Below are 26,506 nucleotides of genomic sequence, written 5' to 3' on the forward strand. Positions count from 1 at the left end.
ATCTGGCCACAGTTCTCCTGAACACAGAGGAGTTCCCTTCATTCCTCTGCTTTGTCCTCCTCAGACCCAGGACATGTCAGCAGTACCAGCTGTTTTTGTGTCTATACTGGAAACATCCTGATGCAACAGTTGTATCACATGCACTTTTTAACATTTTTATGGAATGTCCTTTGTGGTGGACAGGTTTTTTTTGTATAAAGCTGTGAAACTCTTGTCCACAAATGTGGACAGAAAACCCAGAGCTGGGTCTGAGGAGGTTACACATTGGTTCCACTGTTGTGTTTCGCACGGACACTTATTGCGACGCACAAAGAAGCTTATATTCAGGAAAACTGACAGAATATTTCCCTTCAATCAATTCGAGTCGATTAATCGAATCGTGAATTTTTTGCATTCGCTTCAAGCACCTAATTGATTAATCATTTCAGCTCTAATAAAAATATGTACATCTATAAACTGTCTTTTAAAAAATGAATAACATGAACAACCTGATATTTCTTCATAAAATAAGCCCAGTTTTAACACTATTCTACCTCAGTTTATCATTAGCACATGTGCAGTATCTTACAGATCACAGTGGATCTACGAATACACAAAACATTTCATAAACAGGCTGAATATTATTAGAATTGCACTAATTTTTCTTAAGAAATTTCAGGTTGTTCAACACTTTCATGTAATTTTCCTTTTTTTTTTAATATTAAAAGAACATCATTTGTAGGTCATATGTACAAATATGTACAAATTGATCTGTATATAGAACCTGACCTAAAATTATTTTAAGATCCTTGATTGTTAATATCGTCAGTGTAATTTTTCATTTCATAAATTCATCCCACAGGCTGGATGGGACCCTTTGTCGGTCCAGTTTTCACACATTGTTTTTGGTATGTTTGACAGCCCTGGGTTAAAAACAGCAGCACTGAAGGTAAATGAAGAGGACCATCTGATGTTAATGTCTTTAATATCACATGATCCTTAAAATAACTAAGCTGAGTAAAGGTGTTATTATCATGGAACAGTGTGTTACGTCATTATTTACTGAACTTCAGACAGTTTATCCAGTACTGATGTTCTAAGTGTAGTGTGTGGCAGAACGTCCATGTTCAGTTCTCAGGTGACACTTGAACACAACACACGAATATAATTATGTAAGACTTGTCATCTGAGGGGCACTTTACAGACCTGTAGTGAGTGCTGACAGCAGCGTTAGCTTTGGTGCAAGAGTTGAATTTTACATTAACTAACGCAACAAAAAAAACCAGGTACACATTAGGTCCATGAACACAAAGTAAATGTTGTTCTTCTGCAGATGTTTTCCTGTAAGAGGCGACATGGATAGAACTGTGTGTGTGTGTGTGTGTGTGTGTGTGTGAGGGGCTTATCTAGGCTTGTAACTTTATCAATAACAACACATTCATTAATCTTTCTCTCCAGACCTGGCACTTGAAGGAACGAAGGTTTTAATGCAGATACAAATGCTCTGACGCTGTAAGAAATACACACAAACACAGGAAAGAAAATTAACTACAGTAAAAAAAACAAAAAAAAAACAAAACAAATCAACCATTACCTAAAGATGAGGGCAGGAAAAGCACAAATAAAATCACAGTTTAAAGATTTTTTATTTACATTAGGACACATTATTCTGGCATCAAATCATTATGTAAGACACATGTATCAACATCCCCCACTATAAAAAGTTAGGTGAATTATCATTTCAGTTCATAAATAAATGCAAAATTTACTTGATTACAAAATGCTAAGGGTAGCTCTTCTAAATATTAAATTGAAACATATTGAAATCATTGATTAACACAATTTAGTGCAAAACAAATCTAAATCTTAGTAATTTAGAGGATGAAAATTAATAATTTTAATAATTTTAAAGATAACTATTTTAATTTTTTTTGGAATTTTCCCTGGATTTTGTTGCTTTTTTAAATAATATTTGACATTTCAGCAAAGTCCAATGATATTTCGATGCTGAAACAGTTGTATTAAATAGGACAAACATGCTATTTATGTGAATCTTTAGTAACATAATAACATCATTTTTCCTCGAGATTTAAATTTCTTCAAAAGTCAGCACAATGTCATAAGATAATTTAAGAAATGTAACTGCATTTCATCTAGAGCTTTAGTAGATCTGAAATACTACAATATTTTTGTGAAATATAAATGTACATTTTAGACAAAATGTTTAAAATGTCTGATTCTACTTTTAAAGTGAATGTGGTAAATGTCAAATATTATGGGCTGCATTAAGTACATTTGATTAAACTTTTCAATAATGCATTTTCTATAATAATAGTGGTGATAATAATAATAATAATAATAATAATAATAATAATAATAATAATACATCACACTTATATAGCGCTTTTTGGACACTCAAAGACCCTTCACAAACAAACAAAACAAAAAGAACAGAGAGAAAGAAAAAATAATAATATTTGACCATTTTAAATGTACTCGTGGACATCACCTTTAACTTTTCTGTAACATCTTAAAGTGACCACTGCACTAGGTCTGTTCTTTCCAGTCTAGGGTTAAATCCCTCCTGTCACATGCATGTCTTCAGTTCGGTGTTCTACGTATGAACATATTTTGGACTTCTTCAGTTCCAGTTTGAGTTCTAGTCCACTGAGATCCCACTGCAGCCCCAGAACACATACATGTGATTTATTTTCCATCATTCCTGCACATACTGGAGCTGTGATATGAATGCCAGCGCCCACATCGTATGAATGTGTTCATGCCAGCAGTAGAAGAGGACGCCGTTTGACCAGAGGCAGGGCTCATGTTTCTGTTCATTCACATTCAAAGTCGTTCATTCATAGACAGTGTGATGACGGCCTCAAACAGCTTTGTTTTCTTTTCTGTTTTTTTTTAAATGAAGAGATTTGTTTCTTCAGCGAAAAAGCTGAATAACAAAAAGCCAAACTCACAAATATTGGCCTAATCATTATTTTCAACTTCACTCTCAATAGTATTTCACAAGTTTTGTATCCCTTTGTGACACGTTGTTTAAAAACTCATTCATTCTGTTAGATGTTGAACCTTCATATTAGTGATCAGTCAGATGGATTTGACTTTCTAATAGTTACTGCTTGGACAGAGGGTTCAAAGGTTGATGCAGTTTTTTCTTTCTGGTTCCAGAGACGTTTCAGAAGAAGCTTCAACAGTAGATTTTGAAGCATATATGTATAAACAGACACATACACATATACAAACACATATACGTATACATACACATATACATGTACATACACATACACACAGAAAAACAAAAACAGATGTATTCATTCATTCCTGGACTGTGTGCATAGACACACCCAGCAGAGTGAGTGTAATCTGAGTACAGTGTGTGAGCCTTATCTAAAGTGTGGGAGGGTCAGCGTGCTGCTGTCAGAGGCATCAGCGCTGGTTGGCTCTTGGACTGTGCTGGACTGAACCACACTCTGCCCTGGGGACACACTTTCCTCCTTCTGAAAAACAAAAGCGCTCCTATGAGCGTTCCAAACCACCCTGCAGACGGAGCCCAGCGGGGCCACGGCTCCGTCAGACCCACACACATCAGTCCGATTAGCACAAGTGGGGCTGATTTGTCGCTCATCTTTCATATTTTTCTTGCAAATAAAGGGAAATAGTGCACAAGTGTCTGTGAGCTGATGTCCAGATTCAAACTTTGATCGCTTGAAGAGGAAAAACCCAGATCACAGAGAGACTGGAATAAAAACAACAAACTGTCCATATAGACGAGTGGAACAGCAGAGGTGAAGTGGACACGATGGTTTCCTCTGAGTTCCTTTAGTTCCTTTGACAGAAGCTCAGAGGGATTCATTTTTATGGAAATGGGAAGTTTGAATGGGCTTCTGAGAGGCGTTTTCAAGGGAGAGTGAATGTGTGTTTCTTTGGAATTGAATGGAAGTGTGTGAGAATCGTACTTAGGTTTATGATTGATGTTGGAACAGCACTCATACAAACTGACACACGTTCATGCATTCTAGTCCTGACTGTACAATTTACAGAAACACAACAGCAGACAAAGCACCAGCCAACATTCACGTACCTGTGGAGCGGTGTGTGTTTGACTGTGTGTGCTGCCTTTTCTGTCCACCTGCAGCAGGCTATCGTACTGGGTGTGCAGCTGCTCGTAGTCGGCCTGCAGGCTCTTCAACTGAACAAGACACACAAAAGGGAATAAGAACCTGGAACCAGTGACGTCTTTAAATCACTTCTTAAAACACATTCTTATAGACTTGCCTTCATGGGATGTCTGTCCCTTTTTAATTTTAATCTTTAAATTTCAACTTTATCCTGTTTATTAATTTATATTCTCATACATGATGTTGTTTTATCTCCTTTCTTCATTTTTGCATTGATTTAAAGGCATCATGTTACGTTCTCCCTGCCCTCTTTACTCTGATTACTTAATTTATTCGAAGTGTCCTGTTTTTGAATTTGTTGTCCACATCTGTCTTATTGTGTCGTTTGTGTTTTAGTGTCTTTACGTGTATCCTGAATCCTGCTGTTGTGCCCTCTGCTCTGTCTGTCTGGGCACTTCGGAAACTTCGTTTTTAAAGGTGCTATAGAAATAAAGCTATTATTATTATTAGTAATAAAACACAACATACAAACCTACGAATCATAGAAGAAGTTGAGACATGTTCAAAAAAAATGCAAAAAAACTCCAAAAAAAGTAAAGTAAAATCTGTAATCTATCTGAGTTGTTTTCAGCTAACAAACTTAATTCATACATGTTCATGTCAAGGTTCGAATAGTTCTGGATTTTTCATTCTAGTTTAGTTTTATTTCGTTTGGACTTTTTTTTTCTCTAATTCAGTTCGTTTTAATTCATTTTTAGAGCAGGTTTGATAGTTTTTATTAGTTTTCATTATTTTCTAAATGCTTAGTTTTAGTTTAGTTGCTAGTTTAAGTTTTAGTTTAGTTGCAGTTTAGTTTAGTTTAGTTGTAGTTTGAGTTGTAGTTTAGTTTAGTTTATTTGTAGTTTAGTTTTAGTTTAGTTGTTAGTTAGTTTTAGTTTAGTTGTAGTTTAGTTTAGTTAGTTGTAGTTTAGATTAGTTGTAGTTTAGTTTAGTTTAGTTTAGTTTAGTTGTAGTTTAGTTTTAGTTTTAGTTTAGTTGTAGTTTAGTTTAGTTTAGTTGTAGTTTAGTTTTAGTTTAGTTGTAGTTTAGTTTTAGTTTAATTTAGTTTAGTTTTAAGTTTAGTTGGTAGTTTAGTTTAGTTTAGTTTAGTTGTAGTTTAGTTGTAGTTAGTTTAGCTGTAGTTTAGTTGTAGTTTTAGTTTATTTGTTTAGTTTAGTTTTAGTTTAGTTTTAGTTTAGTTTTAGTTTAGTTGTAGTTTAGTTTAGTTGTAGTTTAGTTTAGTTGTAGTTTAGTTTAGTTGTAGTTCAGCTGTACTTTAGTTGTAGTTTAGTTTAGTTGTAGTTTAGTTGTAGTTGTAGTTTAGTTGTAGTTTAGTTTAGTTGTAGTTTAGTTTTAGTTTAGTTATAGTTTGTTTAGTTTTAGTTTAGTTTATTTGTAGTTTAGTTTTAGTTAGTTTATTTGTAGTTTAGTTTTAGTTTAGTTGTTTAGTTTAGTTTTAGTTTAGTTGTAGTTTAGTTTTAGTTTAGTTGTAGTTTAGTTTAGTTGTAGTTTAGTTTAGTTTTAGTTTAGTTGTAGTTTAGTTTAGTTTTAGTTTAGTTGTTTAGTTGTAGTTTAGTTGTAGTTTAGTTTTAGTTTAGTTTAGTTTTAGTTTAGTTGTAGTTTAGTAGCAGTTTAGTTTAGTTTAGTTTAGTTTAGTTGTAGTTTAGTTGTAGTTTAGTTGTAGTTTAGTTTAGTTGTAGTTTAGTTGTAGTTTTAGTTTATTTGTTTAGTTTAGTTTTAGTTTAGTTTAGTTGTTTAGTTTAGTTTAGTTGTAGTTGTAGTTAGTTTGTTTGTTAGTTTAGTTAGTTGTAGTTGGTAGTTTTCAGCTGTACTTTAGTTGTAGTTTAGTTTAGTTGTAGTTTAGTTGTAGTTGTAGTTTAGTTGTAGTTTAGTTTAGTTGTAGTTTAGTTTTAGTTTAGTTGTAGTTTACTTTAGTTTTAGTTTAGTTGTAGTTTAGTTTAGTTTTAGTTTAGTTGTAGTTTAGTTTAGTTGTAGTTTAGTTGTAGTTTTAGTTTAGTTGTTTAGTTTCGTTTAGTTTAGTTTTAGTTTAGTTGTAGTTAGTTTTAGTTTAGTTGTAGTTAGTTTTAGTTAGTTGTAGTTTAGTTTAGTTTTAGGTTTATGTAGTTTAGTTTAGTTGTAGTTTAGTTGTAGTTTAGTTGTAGTTTAGTTGTAGTTTAGTTGTAGTTTAGTTTAGTTGTAGTTTAGTTTTAGTTTAGTTTAGTTGTAGTTTAGTTTAGTTTAGTTTTAGTTTTAGTTTAGTTTTAGTTTAGTTTAGTTTTAGTTGTAGTTTAGTTTAGTTGTAGTTTAGTTGTAGTTTACTTGTAGTTTTAGTTTAGTTGTTTAGTTTAGTTTAGTTTAGTTTTAGTTAGTTGTAGTTTAGTTTAGTTGTAGTTTAGTTTAGTTTTAGTTTAGTTGTTTAGTTTAGTTGTTTAGTTTAGTTTTAGTTTAGTTGTAGTTTAGTTGTAGTTTAGTTTTAGTTTAGTTGTAGTTGTAGTTTAGTTTAGTTGTAGTTTAGTTTTAGTTTAGTTGTAGTTTAGTTGTAGTTTAGTTTTTTTAGTTTAGTTGTAGTTTAGTTTAGTTGTAGTTCAGCTGTACTTAGTTGTAGTTTAGTTTGTAGTTTAGTTTAGTTTAGTTGTAGTTTAGTTTTAGTTTAGTTTTAGTTTAGTTGTTTAGTTTAGTTTTAGTTTAGTTGTAGTTTAGTTTTAGTTTAGTTGTAGTTTAGTTGTAGTTTAGTTTAGTTGTAGTTTAGTTTAGTTGTAGTTTAGTTGTAGTTTAGTTTTAGTTTAGTTTTAGTTTAGTTGTAGTTTAGTTGTAGTTGTAGTTTAGTTTAGTTGTAGTTTAGTTTAGTTTTAGTTTAGTTGTTAGTTTAGTTTTGTTTGTAGTTTAGTTTTAGTTTTTGTTGTAGTTTAGTTTAGTTTTAGTTTAGTTGTAGTTTAGTTTAGTTTTAGTTTAGTTTTAGTTTAGTTGTAGTTAGTTTAGTTTTAGTTTAGTTGTTTAGTTTAGTTGTTTAGTTTAGTTGTAGTTTAGTTGTAGTTTAGTTTAGTTGTAGTTTAGTTTTAGTTTAGTTGTAGTTTAGTTTAGTTGTAGTTTAGTTGTAGTTCAGCTGTAGTTTAGTTTAGTTGTAGTTTAGTTGTAGTTTAGTTGTAGTTCAGCTGTAGTTCAGCTGTAGTTTAGTTGTAGTTTAGTTGTAGTTTAGTTGTAGTTGTAGTTTAGTTGTAGTTTAGTTGTAGTTCAGCTGTAGTTTAGTTGTAGTTTTAGTTGTAGTTTAGTTTAGTTGTAGTTTAGCTGTAGTTTAGTTGTAGTTTAGTTGTAGTTTAGTTGTAGTTCAGTTGTAGTTTAGTGTAGTTTAGCTGTAGTTCAGCTGTAGTTTAGTTGTAGTTTAGTTGTAGTTTAGTTTAGTTGTAGTTTAGTTTTACTTTAGTTTTAGTTTAGTTGTAGTTTAGTTTTACTTTAGTTTTAGTTTAGTTGTAGTTTAGTTTTAGTTTAGTTGTAGTTTAGTTTTAGTTTAGTTGTAGTTTAGTTGTAGTTTAGTTTTAGTTTAGTTGTAGTTTAGTTGTAGTTCAGCCGTAGTTTAGTTTACTTGTAGTTTAGTTGTAGTTCAGCTGTAGTTCAGCTGTAGTTTAGTTGTAGTTTAGTTTAGTTGTAGTTTAGTTGTAGTTGTAGTTTAGTTGTAGTTTAGTTGTAGTTCAGCTGTAGTTTAGTTGTAGTTTAGTTGTAGTTCAGTTGTAGTTTAGTTTAGTTGTAGTTGTAGTTTAGCTGTAGTTTAGCTGTAGTTTAGCTGTAGTTCAGTTGTAGTTGTAGTTCAGTTGTAGTTCAGCTGTAGTTTAGTTGTAGTTTAGTTGTAGTTCAGTTGTAGTTCAGTTGTAGTTCAGCTGTAGTTCAGTTGTAGTTTAGTTGTAGTTTAGTTGTAGTTCAGTTGTAGTTTAGTTGTAGTTTCAGTTGTAGTTTAGTTTAGTTGTAGTTCAGTTGTAGTTTAGTTGTAGTTCAGTTGTAGTTTAGTTGTAGTTTAGTTGTAGTTCAGTTGTAGTTTAGTTGTAGTTTAGTTGTAGTTCAGTTGTAGTTCAGTTCAGTTGTAGTTCAGTTGTAGTTCAGTTCAGTTGTAGTTCAGTTGTAGTTCAGTTGTAGTTTAGTTGTAGTTCAGTTGTAGTTTAGTTGTAGTTTAGTTGTAGTTCAGTTGTAGTTTAGTTGTAGTTCAGTTGTAGTTCAGTTGTAGTTCAGTTGTAGTTTAGTTGTAGTTCAGTTGTAGTTCAGTTGTAGTTTAGTTGTAGTTTAGTTGTAGTTCAGTTGTAGTTTAGTTGTAGTTCAGTTGTAGTTCTGTTGTAGTTCAGTTGTAGTTCAGTGGTCTCTTTTCTCTTCTTCTCTGTGCTCCTATTCAAATCAATCCCAGACAGGACTCTGCTGCTTTAGTCTCCATGTTTCCAGGTAGAGTGGGGACCAGAAGACGACTGGAAACCACAAGTGAACACAAGTGACGGAGCAAAAAGTGTCGTATGGAGACAGCACAGAAAACTGAGAGAGACAAAGAAATCCATTGAACATCAATCTGACATTGACAAAGACCAAAACCAAGGGAATTGGATCCAGAATTTGTATCTGTTTTAGTTAGTTTAGTAAACACACAATACAGTTTCAGTTAGTTATGGTTTTTTTCTTTTAATTCTAGTTTTTATTTATTTCAGTTAACGAACATGTTTTTACAGTTGTAGGTTTGGTCATTTGGTTAGTTTTTGTTAACGATCATTACCTTGGTTCATATACAAATGTAGATTTTTTGAGATTTGGAACACATTTAAAATCCACTGCAGAATGCTGAAAACAGCCAAAAAGTCAGAAACAGAATGTAGTGACCAGTGTGTGGACAAACAGAATGTAGTGACCGGTGTGTGGACAAACAGAATGTAGTGACCGGTGTGTGGACAAACAGAATGTAGTGACCAGTGTGTGGACAAACAGAATGTAGTGACCAGTGTGTGGACAAACAGAATGTAGTGGCCAGTGTGTGGACAAACAGAATGTAGTGACCGGTGTGTGGACAAACAGAATGTAGTGACCGGTGTGTGGACAAACAGAATGTAGTGGCCAGTGTGTGGACAAACAGAATGTAGTGACCGGTGTGTGGACAAACAGAATGTAGTGACCGGTGTGTGGACAAACAGAATGTAGTGACCAGTGTGTGGACAAACAGAATGTAGTGACCGGTGTGTGGACAAACAGAATGTAGTGACCAGTGTGTGGACAAACAGAATGTAGTGACCGGTGTGTGGACAAACAGAATGTAGTGGCCAGTGTGTGGACAAACAGAATGTAGTGGCCAGTGTGTGGACAAACAGAATGTAGTGACCAGTGTGTGGACAAACAGAATGTAGTGACTGGTGTGTGGACAAACAGAATGTAGTGGCCAGTGTGTGGACAAACAGAATGTAGTGACCAGTGTGTGGACAAACAGAATGTAGTGGCCAGTGTGTGGACAAACAGAATGTAGTGACCAGTGTGTGGACGTCCATGTGTGGCTGTGAGACCAGACGTATCCATGTTGGTTCACCTGTACACAAACATAAACGGCTCTGAAAGGCTTAGTTCCGGTGGTCGTACTGGTTTGTCCGTCTGATAAAGGCCGGTCCTGCACTGGTTGAAGCCGATGCTATATTTAGAATATTTCGGACACTTTTTCTCGCTGTGACACAGTCCTCTCAGAAAACTGACGCCCTGAAGCACTCATGAAACTACCAACGTTCACAGACAAAGAGCCGTTCTGCAGTCTGTGGAACTGGAACTGTGGGCTTTTCACACATTTATTTGGATTTAAACAAATGAAGTGATAGAAGCAGCAGTTTTGGAGGTGAACTCTGTCCTCTCCTGTTCCACTGACACTGATCAAAGCAGGAGAACGGCTTCAGTTTGACCCAGTGGACATGGATCAGGTTCGTTCGTCTACGTTCACACTACAGCTCAAAGCGCCTAAATGTCAAGGTTTTGCCCATATGTTACACACACCTGATTTTTTTAGGCACTGTCTACGTCCACAGTACTGAGGCACCAAATATGGCGTGTCTATTTCCCCAGAGCCAATCAGATGTCCCATTTGTCCTGGTCCAATCAGCTGTAAGGACGTGTTGTTGTCCCAGATCCAGTCATGGACACTGTTCCATCAACTCATTGTCCTCTGGTGTCCACAGTACTGTGCCCCCCCGCCCACACACACACACACACACACACACACGTCAGTCCAATACAGTTTACTATGGGCCTTTGGTCACATGACACCGGCGTTGGGCCTTTGGTCACATGACACCGGCGTTGTCGGTGCCTGAAACAGTATTTTTGTCGACCGGGGTCCCAGAGCGTAAACATGTCCCAGCTCCGCCCCCCTGGTGTTGGCGCATGGATAGGCCCAACACCACTGGATGGAAACCATGACAACCATAGGACCATGTGACCAGAAGAAGAAAACCCTGGAACAAACACCGGTAACAACAACAACAACAACAACAATAATAATAATAATGGTGGATTACAGGGTTGTGTTTGTGCTGCAGGTGCTGCTAAGTTTATTAGAACTACTGCGATTAAACCTGACTTCTCCTCCTTCTCCTTCCTCTTCTTCTCCCTCTTCTTCTTCCTCTTCTTCTCCTCCTTCTTCCTCTTCTCCTTCTTCTTCCTCTTCTTCTTCCTCTTCTTCTCCTTCTTCCTCTTCTTCTCCTTCTTCTTTCCTCTTCATGTTTGTACTCTTTGCTGAAGTAGAAGGACCTCCTGCACATGCTCAGTGCGTTCTTCTGTAGTTTTCATGTGTCTTCCATAGGTTCTGTCTGTGTTTGTGGACACTTCCACATACAGGTGTGGACTACATGTGACACCATTGAACCCAGTTGGACCGGTTCCACCTGGACGCACACATTTATGGAAACCATACAAGTATGGACCACAAACTGTTAGAGTCCACTAAAGACAAAGACCAGGAGTGTTGTCATTGGGTCAGGGTACCAGTACCTGTAGCAGGGTACCAGTACCTGTAGAAGGGTCGGGGTACCAGTACCTGTAGATAGGTCGGGGTACCAGTACCTGTAGAAGGGTCAGGGTACCAGTACCTGTAGAAGGGTCAGGGTACCAGTACCTGTAGAAAGGTCGGGGTACCAGTACCTGTAGAAGGGTCGGGGTACCAGTACCTGTAGAAGGATCAGGGTACCAGTACCTGTAGAAAGGTCAGGGTACCAGTACCTGTAGAAGGATCAGGGTACCTGTACCTCTTGAAGGGTCGGGGTACCAGTACCTGTAGCAGGGTCAGGGTACCAGTACCTGTAGAAGGATCAGGGTATCTGTACCTGTAGAAGGGTCAGGGTACCACTACCTGTAGAAGGATCAGGGTACCTGTACCTCTTGAAGGGTCAGGGTACCAGTACCTGTAGCAGGGTCAGGGTACCAGTACCTGTAGAAGGATCAGGGTATCTGTACCTGTAGCAGGGTCAGGGTACCAGTACCTGTAGAAGGATCAGGGTATCTGTACCTGTAGAAGGGTCAGGGTATCTGTACCTGTAGAAGGGTCAGGGTACCAGTACCTGTAGAAGGATCAGGGTACCAGTACCTGTAGAAAGGTCAGGGTACCAGTACCTGTAGAAGGATCAGGGTACCTGTACCTCTTGAAGGGTCAGGGTACCAGTACCTGTAGCAGGGTCAGGGTACCAGTACCTGTAGAAGGATCAGGGTATCTGTACCTTTAGCAGGGTCAGGGTACCAGTACCTGTAGAAGGATCAGGGTATCTGTACCTGTAGAAGGGTCAGGGTACCACTACCTGTAGAAGGATCAGGGTACCATTACCTGTAGAAAGGTCAGGGTACCACTACCTGTAGAAAGGTCAGGGTACCAGTACCTGTAGAAGGATCAGGGTACCTGTACCTGCAGAAGGATCAGGGTACCAGTACCTGTAGAAAGGTGAGGGTACCAGTACTTGCAGAAAGGTCAGGGTACCAGTACCTGTAGCAGGGTCTGTTCATGTGTTAGTTCCAGTTGGTCCCAGTCCCGTCGTGGTACTACGTCCCAGTACTGTGCCTTCAGTCTGTTCAGCTCTTCCTGGGCTTTGGTCAGGTCTCTGCGGCACACCTTCAGCTCCAGCTGCAGCTGCACCAGGTCTGGAACCTCCACCAGGTCTGGAACCTCCACCAGGTCTTGAACGTCCCCTGTCACAGCGGAAACACAGGTCACACCACAACACCCTTATTTTCCCAGTTTCACCAGTGCATCTGGACCATTTGGTCGAGTTTCTTCATTGTAGATTACCAGTGGTAAGATGTAAGTAAGCACGTTACAATCTGATATCTGCACAGCAGGGCCGTCAAACATGCGGCCTGGGGCCCAAATGTGTCCCCCCCAAAGGTTCCAGTCCGACCCCTGGGATGAATTTCCAAAGTGTATAAATTCCACAGTCCAGGCTGTGGAACTCATGTTAGTGTGGGTTCCACATCCAGACCAATCTGATCTACAGTCCAATAATAACAGCAGAAGAACCCACACAGAAGAAGGACTGCAGATTTACTACTGGGTTGGATGGAGAAAATAATACATTATGTCTGTAAATAATGACAACTGCAAACTGCAAAAAAAAAAATCACATTAAATTGTGAAACTCTTTCCATTTCCAAACTCTCCTGTACCAATAAACTGTGACTAACCTGAACAAATGTGTCCAACCTGAAATGTCTGTATTAAATTCAGTCCAGTTTGAACTCTTTTCTTCCTGTTCCTCAGTGTTTAGTGTCTTTGGAGATCTGATCCAGAATGCACATGGACTAATGAGAAGTGGAGGAAGAAGACTGAGAACATTACACTGATTTTACTGAAGAAATGTCAGTTTTTTCAGGTTATTCACATCTTATTTGTTTGATAGTTTATAAAAGTAAGTATTTTCATCATTTAATGTTTTTTCTTTCACTAAAACACAGACATAAATTGTCAGTTGTCGTTATTTCTGGGTTCTTCTGTTCTTCTTTTACTGGTTGGGTCCACTGCAGATCAGATCAGACTGAATGTGGAACCTGAAAGAACAGGAGTTTAGAACCCTGCTGTACATTATACTGTCATTATTAATATTCTGTTTCCTGCTACTTTATGCTTTTACTTTACTACATCCCAGTTAATGTTATTCTTCTAACTCTACAATGTTTGTTTGATAGTTTTCAGTACTTTTAAGGTTACAAAGAATATAAATAGTTCATAAACTATCATGATTTGTTAGAAAATATCACAGAACGTTCTTGAAGTAAACACATGCATACATACACATACAACGTATTTATTTTACTATTGTTTGTTTTCATATCCAACTAATTCTGTAAAGCCCTATTAGGCAACCTTGTTGTGATACAGGGTCTACAAATAAAATTGAATTGAACTGAATTGAACACAACTGTCAAACAAAACAATCTACAAATATATCAATGCAGCAGTAATGTGAATCCAAAAACATTATTTTAGCAAAACACAGGCCATTTCACTGCACTATGACCATTTTTCATTGGTTTAATTTCATATTTTTAGTGCCTTCTGCTGACAGTGCACACATACTTTAAATTAAGTAAGGTTGTACTCATAGTGGAGTATCCTGACAATACACAATTAGTACTTTTACTTAATTTAAATAATCTGAATACTTCTTGAACCTGTTTAAATTACATTAAAAGGTCTCATTCATTCAGCAGTTTATCAATATAAGATAAAAATATAACATTAAAATAACACACACACACACACACACAACAAGCAAAAGTTTACATTCAAACAGAGGAGGACACTTCACTAGATGACAGACTCACCTGTGTGTTCATGGACTGGATGCTCCGCCTCCTTCTCAGGTGTCTGCTTAGTTCATTATAGTTCCATATAGATGACAGACTCACCTGTGTGTTCATGGACTGGATGCTCCGCCTCCTTCTCAGGTGTCTGCTTAGTCATTATAGTTCCATATAGATGACAGACTCACCTGTGTGTTCATGGACTGGATGCTCCGCCTCCTTCTCAGGTGTCTGCTTAGTTCATTATAGTTCCATATAGATGACAGACTCACCTGTGTGTTCATGAACTGGATGCTCCGCCTCCTTCTCAGGTGTCTGCTTAGTTCATTATAGTTCCATATAGATGACAGACTCACCTGTGTGTTCATGGACTGGATGCTCCGCCTCCTTCTCAGGTGTCTGCTTAGTTCATTTTAGTTCCATATAGATGACAGACTCACCTGTGTGTTCATGGACTGGATGCTCCGCCTCCTTCTCAGGTGTCTGCTTAGTTCATTATAGTTCCATATAGATGACAGACTCACCTGTGTGTTCATGGACTGGATGCTCCGCCTCCTTCTCAGGTGTCTGCTTAGTTCATTATAGTTCCATATAGATGACAGACTCACCTGTGTGTTCATGAACTGGATGCTCCGCCTCCTTCTCAGGTGTCTGCTTAGTTCATTATAGTTCCATATAGATGACAGACTCACCTGTGTGTTCATGGACTGGATGCTCCGCCTCCTTCTCAGGTGTCTGCTTAGTTCATTATAGTTCCATATAGATGACAGACTCACCTGTGTGTTCATGGACTGGATGCTCCGCCTCCTTCTCAGGGCGTCTGCTTACATCATTATACTTCCATATGAGCAGCTTGCGTGCGTCCCGCTCCTCCCGGTACTGCAGATACTGGACAGACAGCTCCGACTGTAGACGGTCCACCTGGAGAGGACACGAGGACACAAGAAGGGACGGCAAGATGACACAATAATAACCAACGATGGTAGAATAAAGACTAAAACTGCAACCAAACATACAATGAGTACACTGATGTTTACCAGTTAAACGATTCAATCAAACACAGATCAGGGATCAGCACAAGGAAAAAGAAGGGCTTAACCCGTGCAGACCCAGAGCTACGTCTGCGGTACTTTAGAACATGTCATGTACCAGTGCCTGTAATTCTTCTTCTTTGTTTCTGTGGATGTCAGCCTCCTCCTGCAGCTGCCGTTTCTCTCTTTTCAGGGCTTCCATCTCCGCCAGCTCCTCCGCACGGCGAGCTTCGGTCTTCCTCTGACACTCCTCGGTCACCTTCCTCAGATGGGATCGCAGCGGCTCCAGATCCTGGATTTGATGGTGCAGATGATCTGGAAAACACAACGCCTTAAGAATCATCTAAACCAGGGCTGTCCAGTCCTGCTCCTCCAGATCCACTACCCTACATGCTTTAGATGGTTCCCTCTTCCATCCCACCTGGACGCCATTCCATCATTATCAGGCTTCTGCAGAGCATGATGATGAGCTGATCATGAATGGAACCAGGTGTGTTTGAAGAGGAATCATCTAAAACATGCAGGATAGTAGCTGCTGAGGACCAGGGTTGGACAGCCCTGGTCTACATAAAGGGTGAAACTGTTAGTTTGTTTAAAAGGCAACAGACAGAAGGTTATGTGAAGAGCATTTGTTCTGCATCAGTAATAAAATAAGACTGACGATAGTTGAACATAAAACATTAGTAAAACACAATTCAGTTGATGTCATTGTTGCACATGCTGCATATTTGAACTACTGGTGTCTCACATGTATGTCCTGAATGACAAATTCTTCACCATGAGCAGATGGAACTCTTGTATTGGTAGCAAGTGTGTAGAAATGAAAGGCTTGGATTGATTGAACTCTTCGAACATGCAGACAGTGAAATCAAAACAAAATCAACCAACACAATATCAGTAATGATGCACAAAAGGCTGATAAGTAAACAAAAGAAAAAAAGAAAAAGAAAATAAATGAAATTAAATTAAACATGCTCAAAAGGAGTAGGAAGAAGTACAAACTTATGTACTCCTACCCCCCATCTCTATTCCTTATGATCTCTATATAGCAATTATGATTATTTTATATGAATATCAATATAGTAATAATAATAATAACAACAACAACAACAGTAATAATAATAATAATAATAATAACTATATAATACATCCTTATTCCTATATACCCTAATATAATAATACCATTTACAAATGATCATACCAGTATCAGTACTCTCAGATATTAATAAAACTAAAAAACAAACAAAAACTAAAATCACATATACATATATAATACAAATACATATAATATTCTATATTGTCCTATATAGTAATATAGTAATAATAATATATTCATATATCCATATTTAAACTAGATCTATTTAACCTCAAGCCCTTTCCCCTTTATATTTTGTAAAAATCACTTGTTTGTATTTGTTTTTAAACTGTTTGTTGGTTCATTAAATGTTTCGTCCACTAAGGTGCACAAATGCCATAAATAGGTGTTTTTTCTATTTACTAGTATGAAATGTAAATCAGTGGGCGGAGCCACTTGTCCAGATACTGACCTATGGTGTTTTCATATTCCTTTCTGATGGCAGAGAGCAGAGGCTGATAGGTTTGGAACTCTTGGATGAATTTACAGAAGGTGTTTCGGTACACCTGTGTCCAGAACAGACGAAGATAGGACTCAGTAAAAACAGGATGTGGAGCAGACAGTGCATACATGCACAAATAACAGCTGAGTACATGTCACTTTACTGTTGTTTTACACTTCAAATCCACCATCATACCTGTAGTTTTAGTTCCTGGAGTCTGGGTTGGTTTGGATCGATAGTGAGCAGCTCCTTATTCACAAACTTCTCCAAGTACAAGAGAAACGGAGGTTTAGTCCCTGGACTGGAATAAATGTAACGGCTCCCAGTCCTCTGCACCTGCAAGCACAGAGTTCAACACACAGAATAATACTAATACTAATAATACTAATAATAATAATACATCACACTTATATAGTGCTTTTTTTTGACACTCAAAGACGCTTCACAAACAAGACAAAAGAACAAAGGGGCTCAAGAACACACCAGTCTGAACAGGTGACTTTTCAGTAGAGATTTGAAGTTTTGTATTGAGCCCAAGTTCCTAATGTTTTGTGGGAGTGGGTTCCATAGAGTGGGGGGTGGGGGTGGGGGTGGGGGTGGGGGTGGGGGAGGGGGAGGGGGAGGGGGAGGGGGGAGGGGGAGGGGGCTGCAGCGAAGACACACACACATGGGTTCTTCTGTGAAACTGGTCCTAAAAACAGGACAGAGGGCCTACAAATTCAAACCAGATGTAGACGAATGTTCTGAAGCAGGTTTGGAAGAACTGTGGGTCTATTTAAAAAATAATTTTTCAGATAAAACACATTTTTATATTATTTTACATTATTTTTAATACAAATATCCATGTGTAACATGGTAAATAGGACACAAAAAATTCGAGCTACTACTGTTTTCTAATATCTCTTTATTCTCTCACAGGTACATTTTGGGAATCGACATAAATATTCAAGGCAGAGTGTTTGACAGAAATGACTGCTGTTGTAAAATCATTTGTGATTTATATGCCTTTAAATGTTCAGGTTCTGTATGTAACACCAGTGGACACAATGGGTTCCACCCCAAACCTGGAATGAGACTGAGGCTGATGCCAAACCCACATGTGTGGATTAGAAAAACCACTAGGATCCACACATTGAACACAGTGTCTGTATTTACAGCAGGGCCGTCAAACATGCGTCCTGGGGCCCAAATGCGTCCCCCCCAAAGGTTCCAGTCCGACCCCTGGGATGAATTTACACAGTGTATAAATTCCACAGTCCAGGCTGTGGAACTCATGTTAGTGTGGGTTCCACATCCAGACCAATCTGATCTACAGTCCAATAATAACAGCAGAAGAACCCACACAGAAGAAGGACTGCAGATTTACTACTGGGTTGGATGGAGAAAATAATACATTATGTCTGTAAATAATGACAACTGCAAACTGCAAAAAAAAAAAATCACATTAAATTGTGAAACTCTTTCCATTTCCAAACTCTCCTGTACCAATAAAATGTGACTAACCTGAACAAATGTGTCCAACCTGAAATGTCTGTATTAAATTCAGTCCAGTTTGAACTCTTTTCTTCCTGTTCCTCAGTGTTTAGTGTCTTTGGAGATCTGATCCAGAATGCACATGGACTAATGAGAAGTGGAGGAAGAAGACTGAGAAAATTACACTGATTTTACTGAAGAAATGTCAGTTTTTTCAGGTTATTCACATCTTTTTTGTTTGGATAGTTTATAAAAGTAAGTATTTTCATAATTTAATGGGTTTTTTTCCCCACTCAAACACAGACATAAATTGTCAGTTGTCATTCTTTCTGGGTTCTTCTGTTCTTATTTTCCTGGTTGGGTCCACTGCAGATCAGACTGAATGTGGAACCTGAAAGAACAGGAGTTTAGAACCCTGGTTTAGAGTCAATAGAAGAGCATTTACACACGTTTACACATCTAATGCATTGACACCGAGGGAGATTTAATGTCCATATTTGGGTCCTATTTTTGGACCCAATATTTGATTATAAATTCATTAATTATGGGTTGGATCAGAGTAAGAGTATGTTTTTTTTGTGCATTTCTCAGAGGTCATCATTAGGTCCATCCTGGGGTAAATATGTCTACATTTACCTTTTATTATTGGGTCTAAAAGCTGGAACCAAAATAAACCCAGTTTCACAGAAACACCCACATACAACACACGACACTCACAAAAAAGTTTCATTAGTCTGAGAAGATGAAGACCCTTCAGATATTTCTCGTACCTTTCTAACTCCAGTTATCCGAGCAGAAACGGCCCCTCCTTCTTCTCCTTCCTCTGACGTCTGGACAGGAGGTTGTTGGTGACTATGGTCACGTGTCGTACTAAATTGGAAACACAACATTGCATTACTCCCATTGTGTTTGATGCTATCCCCTCAGGTTTAAAAGCTCTGCTATCATCTACTATCAGACCTTCAACAACCATTACCCCTCAAACTGCTCGATCAGAATTATACAGAGGAAATTTAGATCCATTCTTGAGCAAAAAATAAATAAATGCATTAGAGCACAGGTGTCAAACATGCGGCTCAGGGGCCAAATCCAGCCCGCCTTTGGGTCCAATCCGATCCATCGGATGAATTTGTGAAATGCAAAAATTGCACTCACGATATTAACAGTCGATCCTTTTACTTTAGGTGTCATACCTGCTGCCAGACAATAGTCTGGTTTTGTCTGTCTTTTATGTTTTGTTTGTCTCTTCCTGTTTTATTTTGTTAAGTTTTCCCTCATGTGTCGTGTCTGTCGTCTTTACTTCCTGTTCCCTGATCATCCTCACCTCTGACCTGATTACCTGTCTCCGCCCTGATTTGCTCCACCTGTGTCTAGTTGTCTTCCCTCCCTTTTGTGTATTTAAACCCTGTCCTTTCCCCTTGTCAGTCGCCAGTTTGTAACTCCAGTAGTTCAGACCAGCGTACTTGACCTCGTTTGTGTGCCTGTTTTTTGACTCCTCGGTTTCTCGTCTTCTGCCTGATCCCTGTTGGTTTTGTCTGCCTCATCTGATCTGGTTTGACCTTCTCGCCCTGACTACCGGTACGTGAGTTTGCCTAGTCCTTATGTCCTGTTGCTCGATTGTTAGCCTGCCTGTGTATGACCTGTTTCCGTCCCTGACCTCCCTTTGCTTTTCCCCAGTCGGGGAAAAGACCTCCTAACACCGCTCGGGGAGACGGGCTGCTGCCCTCGATCCGGAGGACGATCAGAGGAGGAAATCCCCAACCATTATCCTCAAGATTCTGTCACTCATTATATTTTTTCACCTGTGTGTGAACAATAAACCTTTTGGAACTAACTTTTGTTGTCGGAGTTCTGCATTTGGATTCTGTATTTGTACTAACGTTATCACATTAGGGCCCTTATAAAGCCCTACTTTAGTCTGAAGTGGGTCAGATCAGTCAAATACTACCATAAAAACCTGCAAATAATGACTATTCCAAATGTTTCCTCTGTTTTAGTGTAATGGTGTGTGTACGAAAACTGAACCCAAATGCAGAACCCAGAGACAGATGTCAAAGTTCAGTGTTTATTGCCACTGGACAACACTGACAGATCAATGAATATGACAGTGAACAAAATCTTGAGGATAACGGACGCTGAGCTCTTCTCCGGGAGGAACTCAGGACGAGAACCCTCCGTCCGGTTCGGCAGAAAGCGCCGGTACCCTGACTGGGGAGAAGCAGAGGGAGGTCAATGGCGGAAACAGGTCATACACGGGGAAGCAGTCAGACAGGCAACAGGACATAGGGATCAGGCTAACTCACGTACCGTTAAAAAGTCAGGCGAGGAGATCAGAAACCAGGAGGTCAGACTGAGGCAGACAAAACCGACAGGGAGAAGGCAGACAGGCAAAACCCAGATGGCAAACCGGGTCAGAAAACAGACACACTGGATCCAAAACGCTAGTAAGTATCGCACGAGGAAAATACGAACTGGCGACTGATCAGGGGAAAAGACAGGACTTGAATACACAGAAGGGAGGGAAGACAACGAGACACAGGTGGAACAAATGAGGGCGGAGTCAGGTAATCAGGAGAAAGGTGAACACGAGGGGAAAGGAAGTAAAGACACCAGACATGACACATGAGGGGAACTTAACAAAATAAAACAGGAAATGACAGACAACATGAAAGACAGACAAACCCAGACTATCGTCTGGTGGCAGGTTTGACATTTAGTGTAAAAAAGTGAAATTACATGAAAATGTGTCAATTTACAAACTAGCCTTTCACAAAAAAATATGAAAAACTAGAGATTTCCTAAGAGAAGTAAGTGCAATTTTGCTAATATTCTGCCAGTTACTCAAACATTTGGTGTATTTGTAGATCCACTGTGATCTGTCAGTTGTAATGCACGTTTACAAATGATAAGCAGAGGCAGAATAGAGTTAAAATTGCACTAAAATTTCTTGATAAATTTCATTTTTTTCATGGTTGTTCATGTTATTCACATTTTTAGAAGGACAGTTTATAGATGTAAATGTTTCCATCATGTAATTTGACTTTTTTCACTATAAAACACATTGAAATATTTGGAGTTGGCATTATTTATATATTATTGTTATTAATTTACTGGTCCGGCCCGCTTCAGATCATATGGGCCCTGAACTAAAATGAGTTTGCCAACCCTGCATTAGACAGATGATTCAAAGGGATACCATTTGTAAACCAGCTTCTATCTGTTTTTGGAATCATTTATATTTTGATGTGGACTGGTATAAAAGTCTAGTTCTTACTTTGGAAGTTTTTCATTTTGAATAAGGTGTCAGATGTATCTGTGAAAGTGTTCCACAGGTGTTCTCCAGTTCATTCAGCTCTGGCTCAGTATCAGGTCAATGTCGACCCTTTTCGCTCATTTTGTCACAAAATCCTGGTGAAACATGAACTCCTCTGTTTTGGGAATGTGCCTTCAGTCCAGTGTTGTGGTGTGATATCAGTCTTTTTTTAAATAGAAAACTGGATATTTCTCTAAACTTCCAAATTGAAGATATTTGATTTGGTTTCTTTATTAATGATGTGCCTGTTCAGAAACTGTTCATTCTTCATCTCATTTGGTTGTGAGTTAAATTTCCTGTGGATGTGCGCAGATGTGCCGAACACAAACCCAGCTCTGTGGCCTTTCAGTCCTCCTTCAGGTCCGACTGGGACACTCTGAACTGTTGCACCAACTCTGAAGCTGTGAAAACCAAAGCCTTATGGAACGAATTTAAGTTGTCATATATTTTTCTTCCTTCCTTGATTTATTTATTTAATTGACTTACCTATCTATGTATTTATATTTAATTTCATCCTGCCTCTCCTCGAGGCCACATGTTTTCCATGTTCTGTTTATGACTGTTGACTGCTGTTGATCTGTTTTGTGTACGGCATTATGTTAAAGTTTTGGAAAAAAACAACAACATTGCTTTACACTCAGGTTAATAGACATAATTAACATCTACCTCAACAGAGAAGATAATTGGACTTATTTCACACTTGCCTTTGTTTTTGTGTCGGTGTTAAAGGCGGGAACTTGACATCTCTGCGGGGTGACATTTTTAACAAACACGACAAAAGAATTCAACTTTTTCAGTCCCGTTTAACGTCGGCTCCAGTAGTAAGAGTGCAGCAGCAACAACAGCAGAAGAGCCTCGTTTCCATGGGAACGGAGGGAGCGCACACAACAAGGCCCACATAGTAGACCGCGGCGCGCCTGTCTAAATATGGAGCGGCGTCTGGAAAGTGTCTGAAGTGAGCAGGCACAGGACTGAGCCTTTAGCGACTGTGTAACTGAAGGATTTCAAATGACGTCAATAACAGTGCAAGTGCCAAGAACTGCTTTAATATTGGATATTAAATACGTCGTTGCTACAAAACGCTCAGTAGACTCAAAGCGTGTTCGGGGGGAAAAAAAAAAAAAAAAAATGTTGCATTTATCACACGTTAGTACTGTTTTCGTTCGGGTATATATGCTGTGTGTTTTCAATGTTGTAAATAATTTTTTAATTTTGCTAATAAATTCAACCTTTATACTGTTTTTATATTTCTAATTCTAGTTCCTACGTACGGGTAATAAAAAGATGAATAATTTTTGCATATGTCACACGTTACGTATTACTGTTTTCGTTCTGGACATATATACTGTGCGTTTTTAATGTTGTAAATTATTTTTTAATTTTGCTACTAAATTCAACCTTTATAGTAGTTTTATATTTCTAATTCCAGCTCCTACGTACGGGTAATACACTAAAAAAACCCCAAAAAAAACCCCCCAAACAAACAAAAAAAAACAACCATAACAACTCATTTTGAAAGCTATTAATCCTCTCATGTCTTAGAACTACATTTCCTAGCTTCCTGTGTGAGTGAAAGCCCTCAAACACGGTCACCACAGTGGAACAGTGTAGTCTTTTCCAGACCGTTAGCAGAAGAAGCCCCGCGCAGCTGGACTGCAGTACCCAGAGTGCACCGGTGCAGCTACGGTCCATTCTGCTGCTGATCCGGGGATGTCACACCGCTGCTATTTTCTCCCCTCAGTCCCTCTGCCTCTCAGCCGACAGCAGCCAGCGGACTGACACGGGCTTCGGAGAACACACCGCGGAACGCACCGACACGAGCGGCGGAGCCGAACACAGGCCGGAAAATGGCAGAGCTGGGAGCGGGAGGCCTGCCGGTGGGAGACCCTGCTCTCAACTACCAGGAGCACGAGCTCACCGAGCGGCTGAAGCGGCTGTACCCGGCGGTGAACGAGGAAGAGAGCCCCCTGCCCCGGTCCTGGAGCCCCAAGGACAAGTACAGCTACATAGGACTGTCCCAGAACAACCTGCGGGTCCACTACAAAGGTGAGAGCCGAACCAGGGACCGAACCAGGGGCCGAACCAGGGACCGAACCAGGCTGACAACAGAGGAGGAGGGGGGGGGGGGGGGGGGGGGGGGTCTGTGACCACATACACACACTGAGTATGCGATTATGTTGACTCTGTGTGTGTGTGTGTGTGTGTGTGTGTGTGTGTGTGTGTGTGTGTGTAGTCCTGGTAAATCTAGTCTGAGCTGCCTCTCCTCTCTTCTCCTCTCCTCCTCCTTTTCTCTCCCCCTCTCCTCCTCTCTTCTCCCCTCTTCTCCTCCTCTCCTCTCTTCTCCTCCTCCTCTTCTCCTCTCCTCTCTCCTCCTCCTATCCCCCTCTCCTCCTCCTCCTCTTCTCCTCTCTCCTCCTCTCTCCTCCTCCTATCCCCCTCTCCGTCTCCTCTCTTCTCCCCTCGTCTCCATCTCCTCCTATCCCCCTCTCCTTCTCCTCTCTCCTCCTCTCTCCTCATCCTCTCCTCTCTTCTCCCCTCTTCTCCTCCTCCTATCCCCCTCTCCTCCTCTCTCCTCTTCTCCCCTCTCCTCCTCCCTTCTCCTCCTCTCTCCTCTTCTCTCCTCTTCTCCTCCTCTCCCCCTCTCCTCCTCTCTCCTCCTCCTATCCCCCTCTCCTCTTCTCCTCTCCTCTCCTCCTCCTCCTCTCTCCTCTTCTCCTCCTCCTCCTCTCCCTATAACCTTGCTTTGTTTCATAAATGAGCAGTAGAATGTCCAAATGGGTGACAGTGAACTCGTTCACCCTGTCAGTTGCCTCTTATTTCCACCACACTACAACACGGTTTTCCTTTGTTTATGTACCCATGTATGGCGTTAGCCGGTTTGCCACTAAATAGCCGGTACATTCTGACAGATTCTCCACAGTTCGTACACTGGTAGTGTTCTGCCAACACACTGCTAACTACTGCTGTGGACTAACACAGGCTAACTGACAGTAAGCTAACTGACAGTAAGCTAACTGTAGAAGCAAATCCAGCAGTTAGCCTAGTGGCTAACTAGCTAACGTTAGCTATCCTAGCTTTGCCTTGTGGCTGTCACTGTTTTCTCAAACAGTGGGATAAGCTAGCCTCAGGGTGGATACGAGCCAAACTTGTTGTTCACCTTACCTTTAATCATGTACTACGTGAGTTATAATGCTATAATTCTGTAGGTTTTTGGCTAAAATGTAACGACAGGGACTAAAAAAACTGAATAAAATTGGCTTTGTTTTGTTTTCTCGCGTGATTTCAGGGGCAGTGTTCTAGAAGTCTATTCCAGAATTCGTAAATATCTGTATTTTTCTGGTGTGGAAGCAGCCGGTTCAGCTCCATTCAGGGTGTGTGTGTGTTTGTGTCCTGAGCACAACAACAGTGTCATGTCCCAGCTCCAGCTGCTGTGTGTGTGTGTGTGTGTGTGTGTGTGTGTGTGTGCGTGGTGCAGGAGGCCTGTGCGCATTTCCATCAGGCCAGTGTGTCGATCCTGGAACAAATCTGATGGATCTGACACGAGCAAAAAAACCACACAAAATCAGAATAATAGTAGATCTGCTTTTTAGACGGTTGCGTTAATGACTTGTTGGGATGGCTAAAAGTGCCAGCTCTGGCTGCCAGGCCTGTCAGCTGGATTATTTTCAACATGTCCCTCTTAAATCAAAACAAGGTGACATCTGTGTGCAGTCTACAGGCAGGCCTTTGCTTACTCTGGTCTTTTTGCTCAGGCGGCCCGTCAGGCCAGCCCCCTTGTAGCAGGCATTTACTAGCCCGCATCTTGGAAAGGAGCGTTTTGGGGCCTGTTGGCTGTTTACATCAGTGGAACATGCAGAGGATGAAAGGATGCACCAGAGCTATGGAAAGCTTTTAAGGGCTTAGGCAGTTTGACGCATATGGAGCAGGGGTCCTCCTGTTGATGACTCAGAGCAGGCATCAGACTTGTCTAAATCTAAACTAGCAGACTGAAAACATATCATATTGCTGCATAACTGATCTGGTCCCAGGTAGTAGGGGAGGATGCTGGATTTAGGATGAAAACCTGGACTGCACGGAGAATTCCTCTAGCTCACAGGTGTCAAACATGCGGCCCGGGGGCCAAATCCGGCCCGCCAAAGGGTCCAGTCTGGTGATTTTGTAAAATGCAAAAATTACACTGAAGATATTAACAATCAATGGTGGAAAAATCATTTTGATTCAGGTTCCACATACAAACCAGTTAGATCTCATTTGGGTCAGAACCAGTAAAATATCATAATAACCTTTAAATGATGACAACTGCAGATTTTATCTTTGTTTTTGTGTAAAACAGTAAAATTACACAAAAAATGTTTACATGAACAAACTATCCTTTCACAAAAAATGTGAAAAACCTGAACAAATATGATCCTGAAATGTCTTAAGAAAAGTAAGTGCAATTTTATTTTAAATTTTAATGCCTCTTAATAAATATTTTGTGTATTTGTAAGTGTAATGTAAGTTGTAACACACGTGCAAATGATAAACTGCTGCAGAGTATTGTTAAAATTGCACTTGTTTTTCTTAACACATTTCAAGTTGCTGATGTTATTCAAATTTTTAAGGAAAAGTTGAAGATGTAAACATGAGTGTAATATAATTTGACTTTCTTCCACTGGTATTATTTTACTGGTCCGGCCCACTGCAGATCACGTTGGGGTGAATGTGGCCCCTGAACCGACATGAGTTTGACAGCCCTGCTCTAGATACAAATGATGCATAAATTGTGTTAATGCTGTTTGTTTCTGCTACCTGAATGTGTTTGTCTACTCACAGTTAGTGGAAGCATGAATGTACGTGAAGGTAGGACAAGTGGTTTCATGCTGGCGGGTTCAGGTGGGATGTTTAGACGTCACGTCTCTGAAAAGTGGCCAGATTAAGTGACACTGCACAATTGTTCAGGGATGACATATAAATAGGCCTCTTTTGGAGTGTAGCATACGTTTTCTCTCCTGGTTGTTCTAGCTCCTGCTCTCTTTCCTCACCCTTGTGGTTTAGATGCTATTTTGACCAGTGTGCCCATTTTCTCTGTTCAAGGCCAATGTCTACCTTGTCCTGTTGTATACAGACACAGTAGATATATACAGTATGATAAAACACTGAAATACAGTATATTCAACATATTAATACACTGACTGT

General features: G+C 39.5%; 1 protein-coding gene across 1 annotated transcript in view; it reads left to right on the plus strand.

Moving 5' to 3' along the window:
- Positions 1–22,990: 22,990 nt before the first annotated feature.
- LOC115416262 (ran-binding protein 10-like) overlaps positions 22,991–26,506 on the plus strand; it is a gene marked incomplete at its 3' end in the record, with an annotated part of 28,441 nt that continues 24,925 nt past the window's right edge. The window contains exon 1 of the mRNA XM_030130009.1: positions 22,991–23,374. Coding sequence (XP_029985869.1) covers positions 23,176–23,374 — 199 coding nt within the window. The remainder of the gene's footprint in view (positions 23,375–26,506) is intronic.

The sequence above is a fragment of the Sphaeramia orbicularis genome, unplaced genomic scaffold, assembly GCF_902148855.1.
Source record: "Sphaeramia orbicularis unplaced genomic scaffold, fSphaOr1.1, whole genome shotgun sequence".
Taxonomy (NCBI): domain Eukaryota; kingdom Metazoa; phylum Chordata; class Actinopteri; order Kurtiformes; family Apogonidae; genus Sphaeramia; species Sphaeramia orbicularis.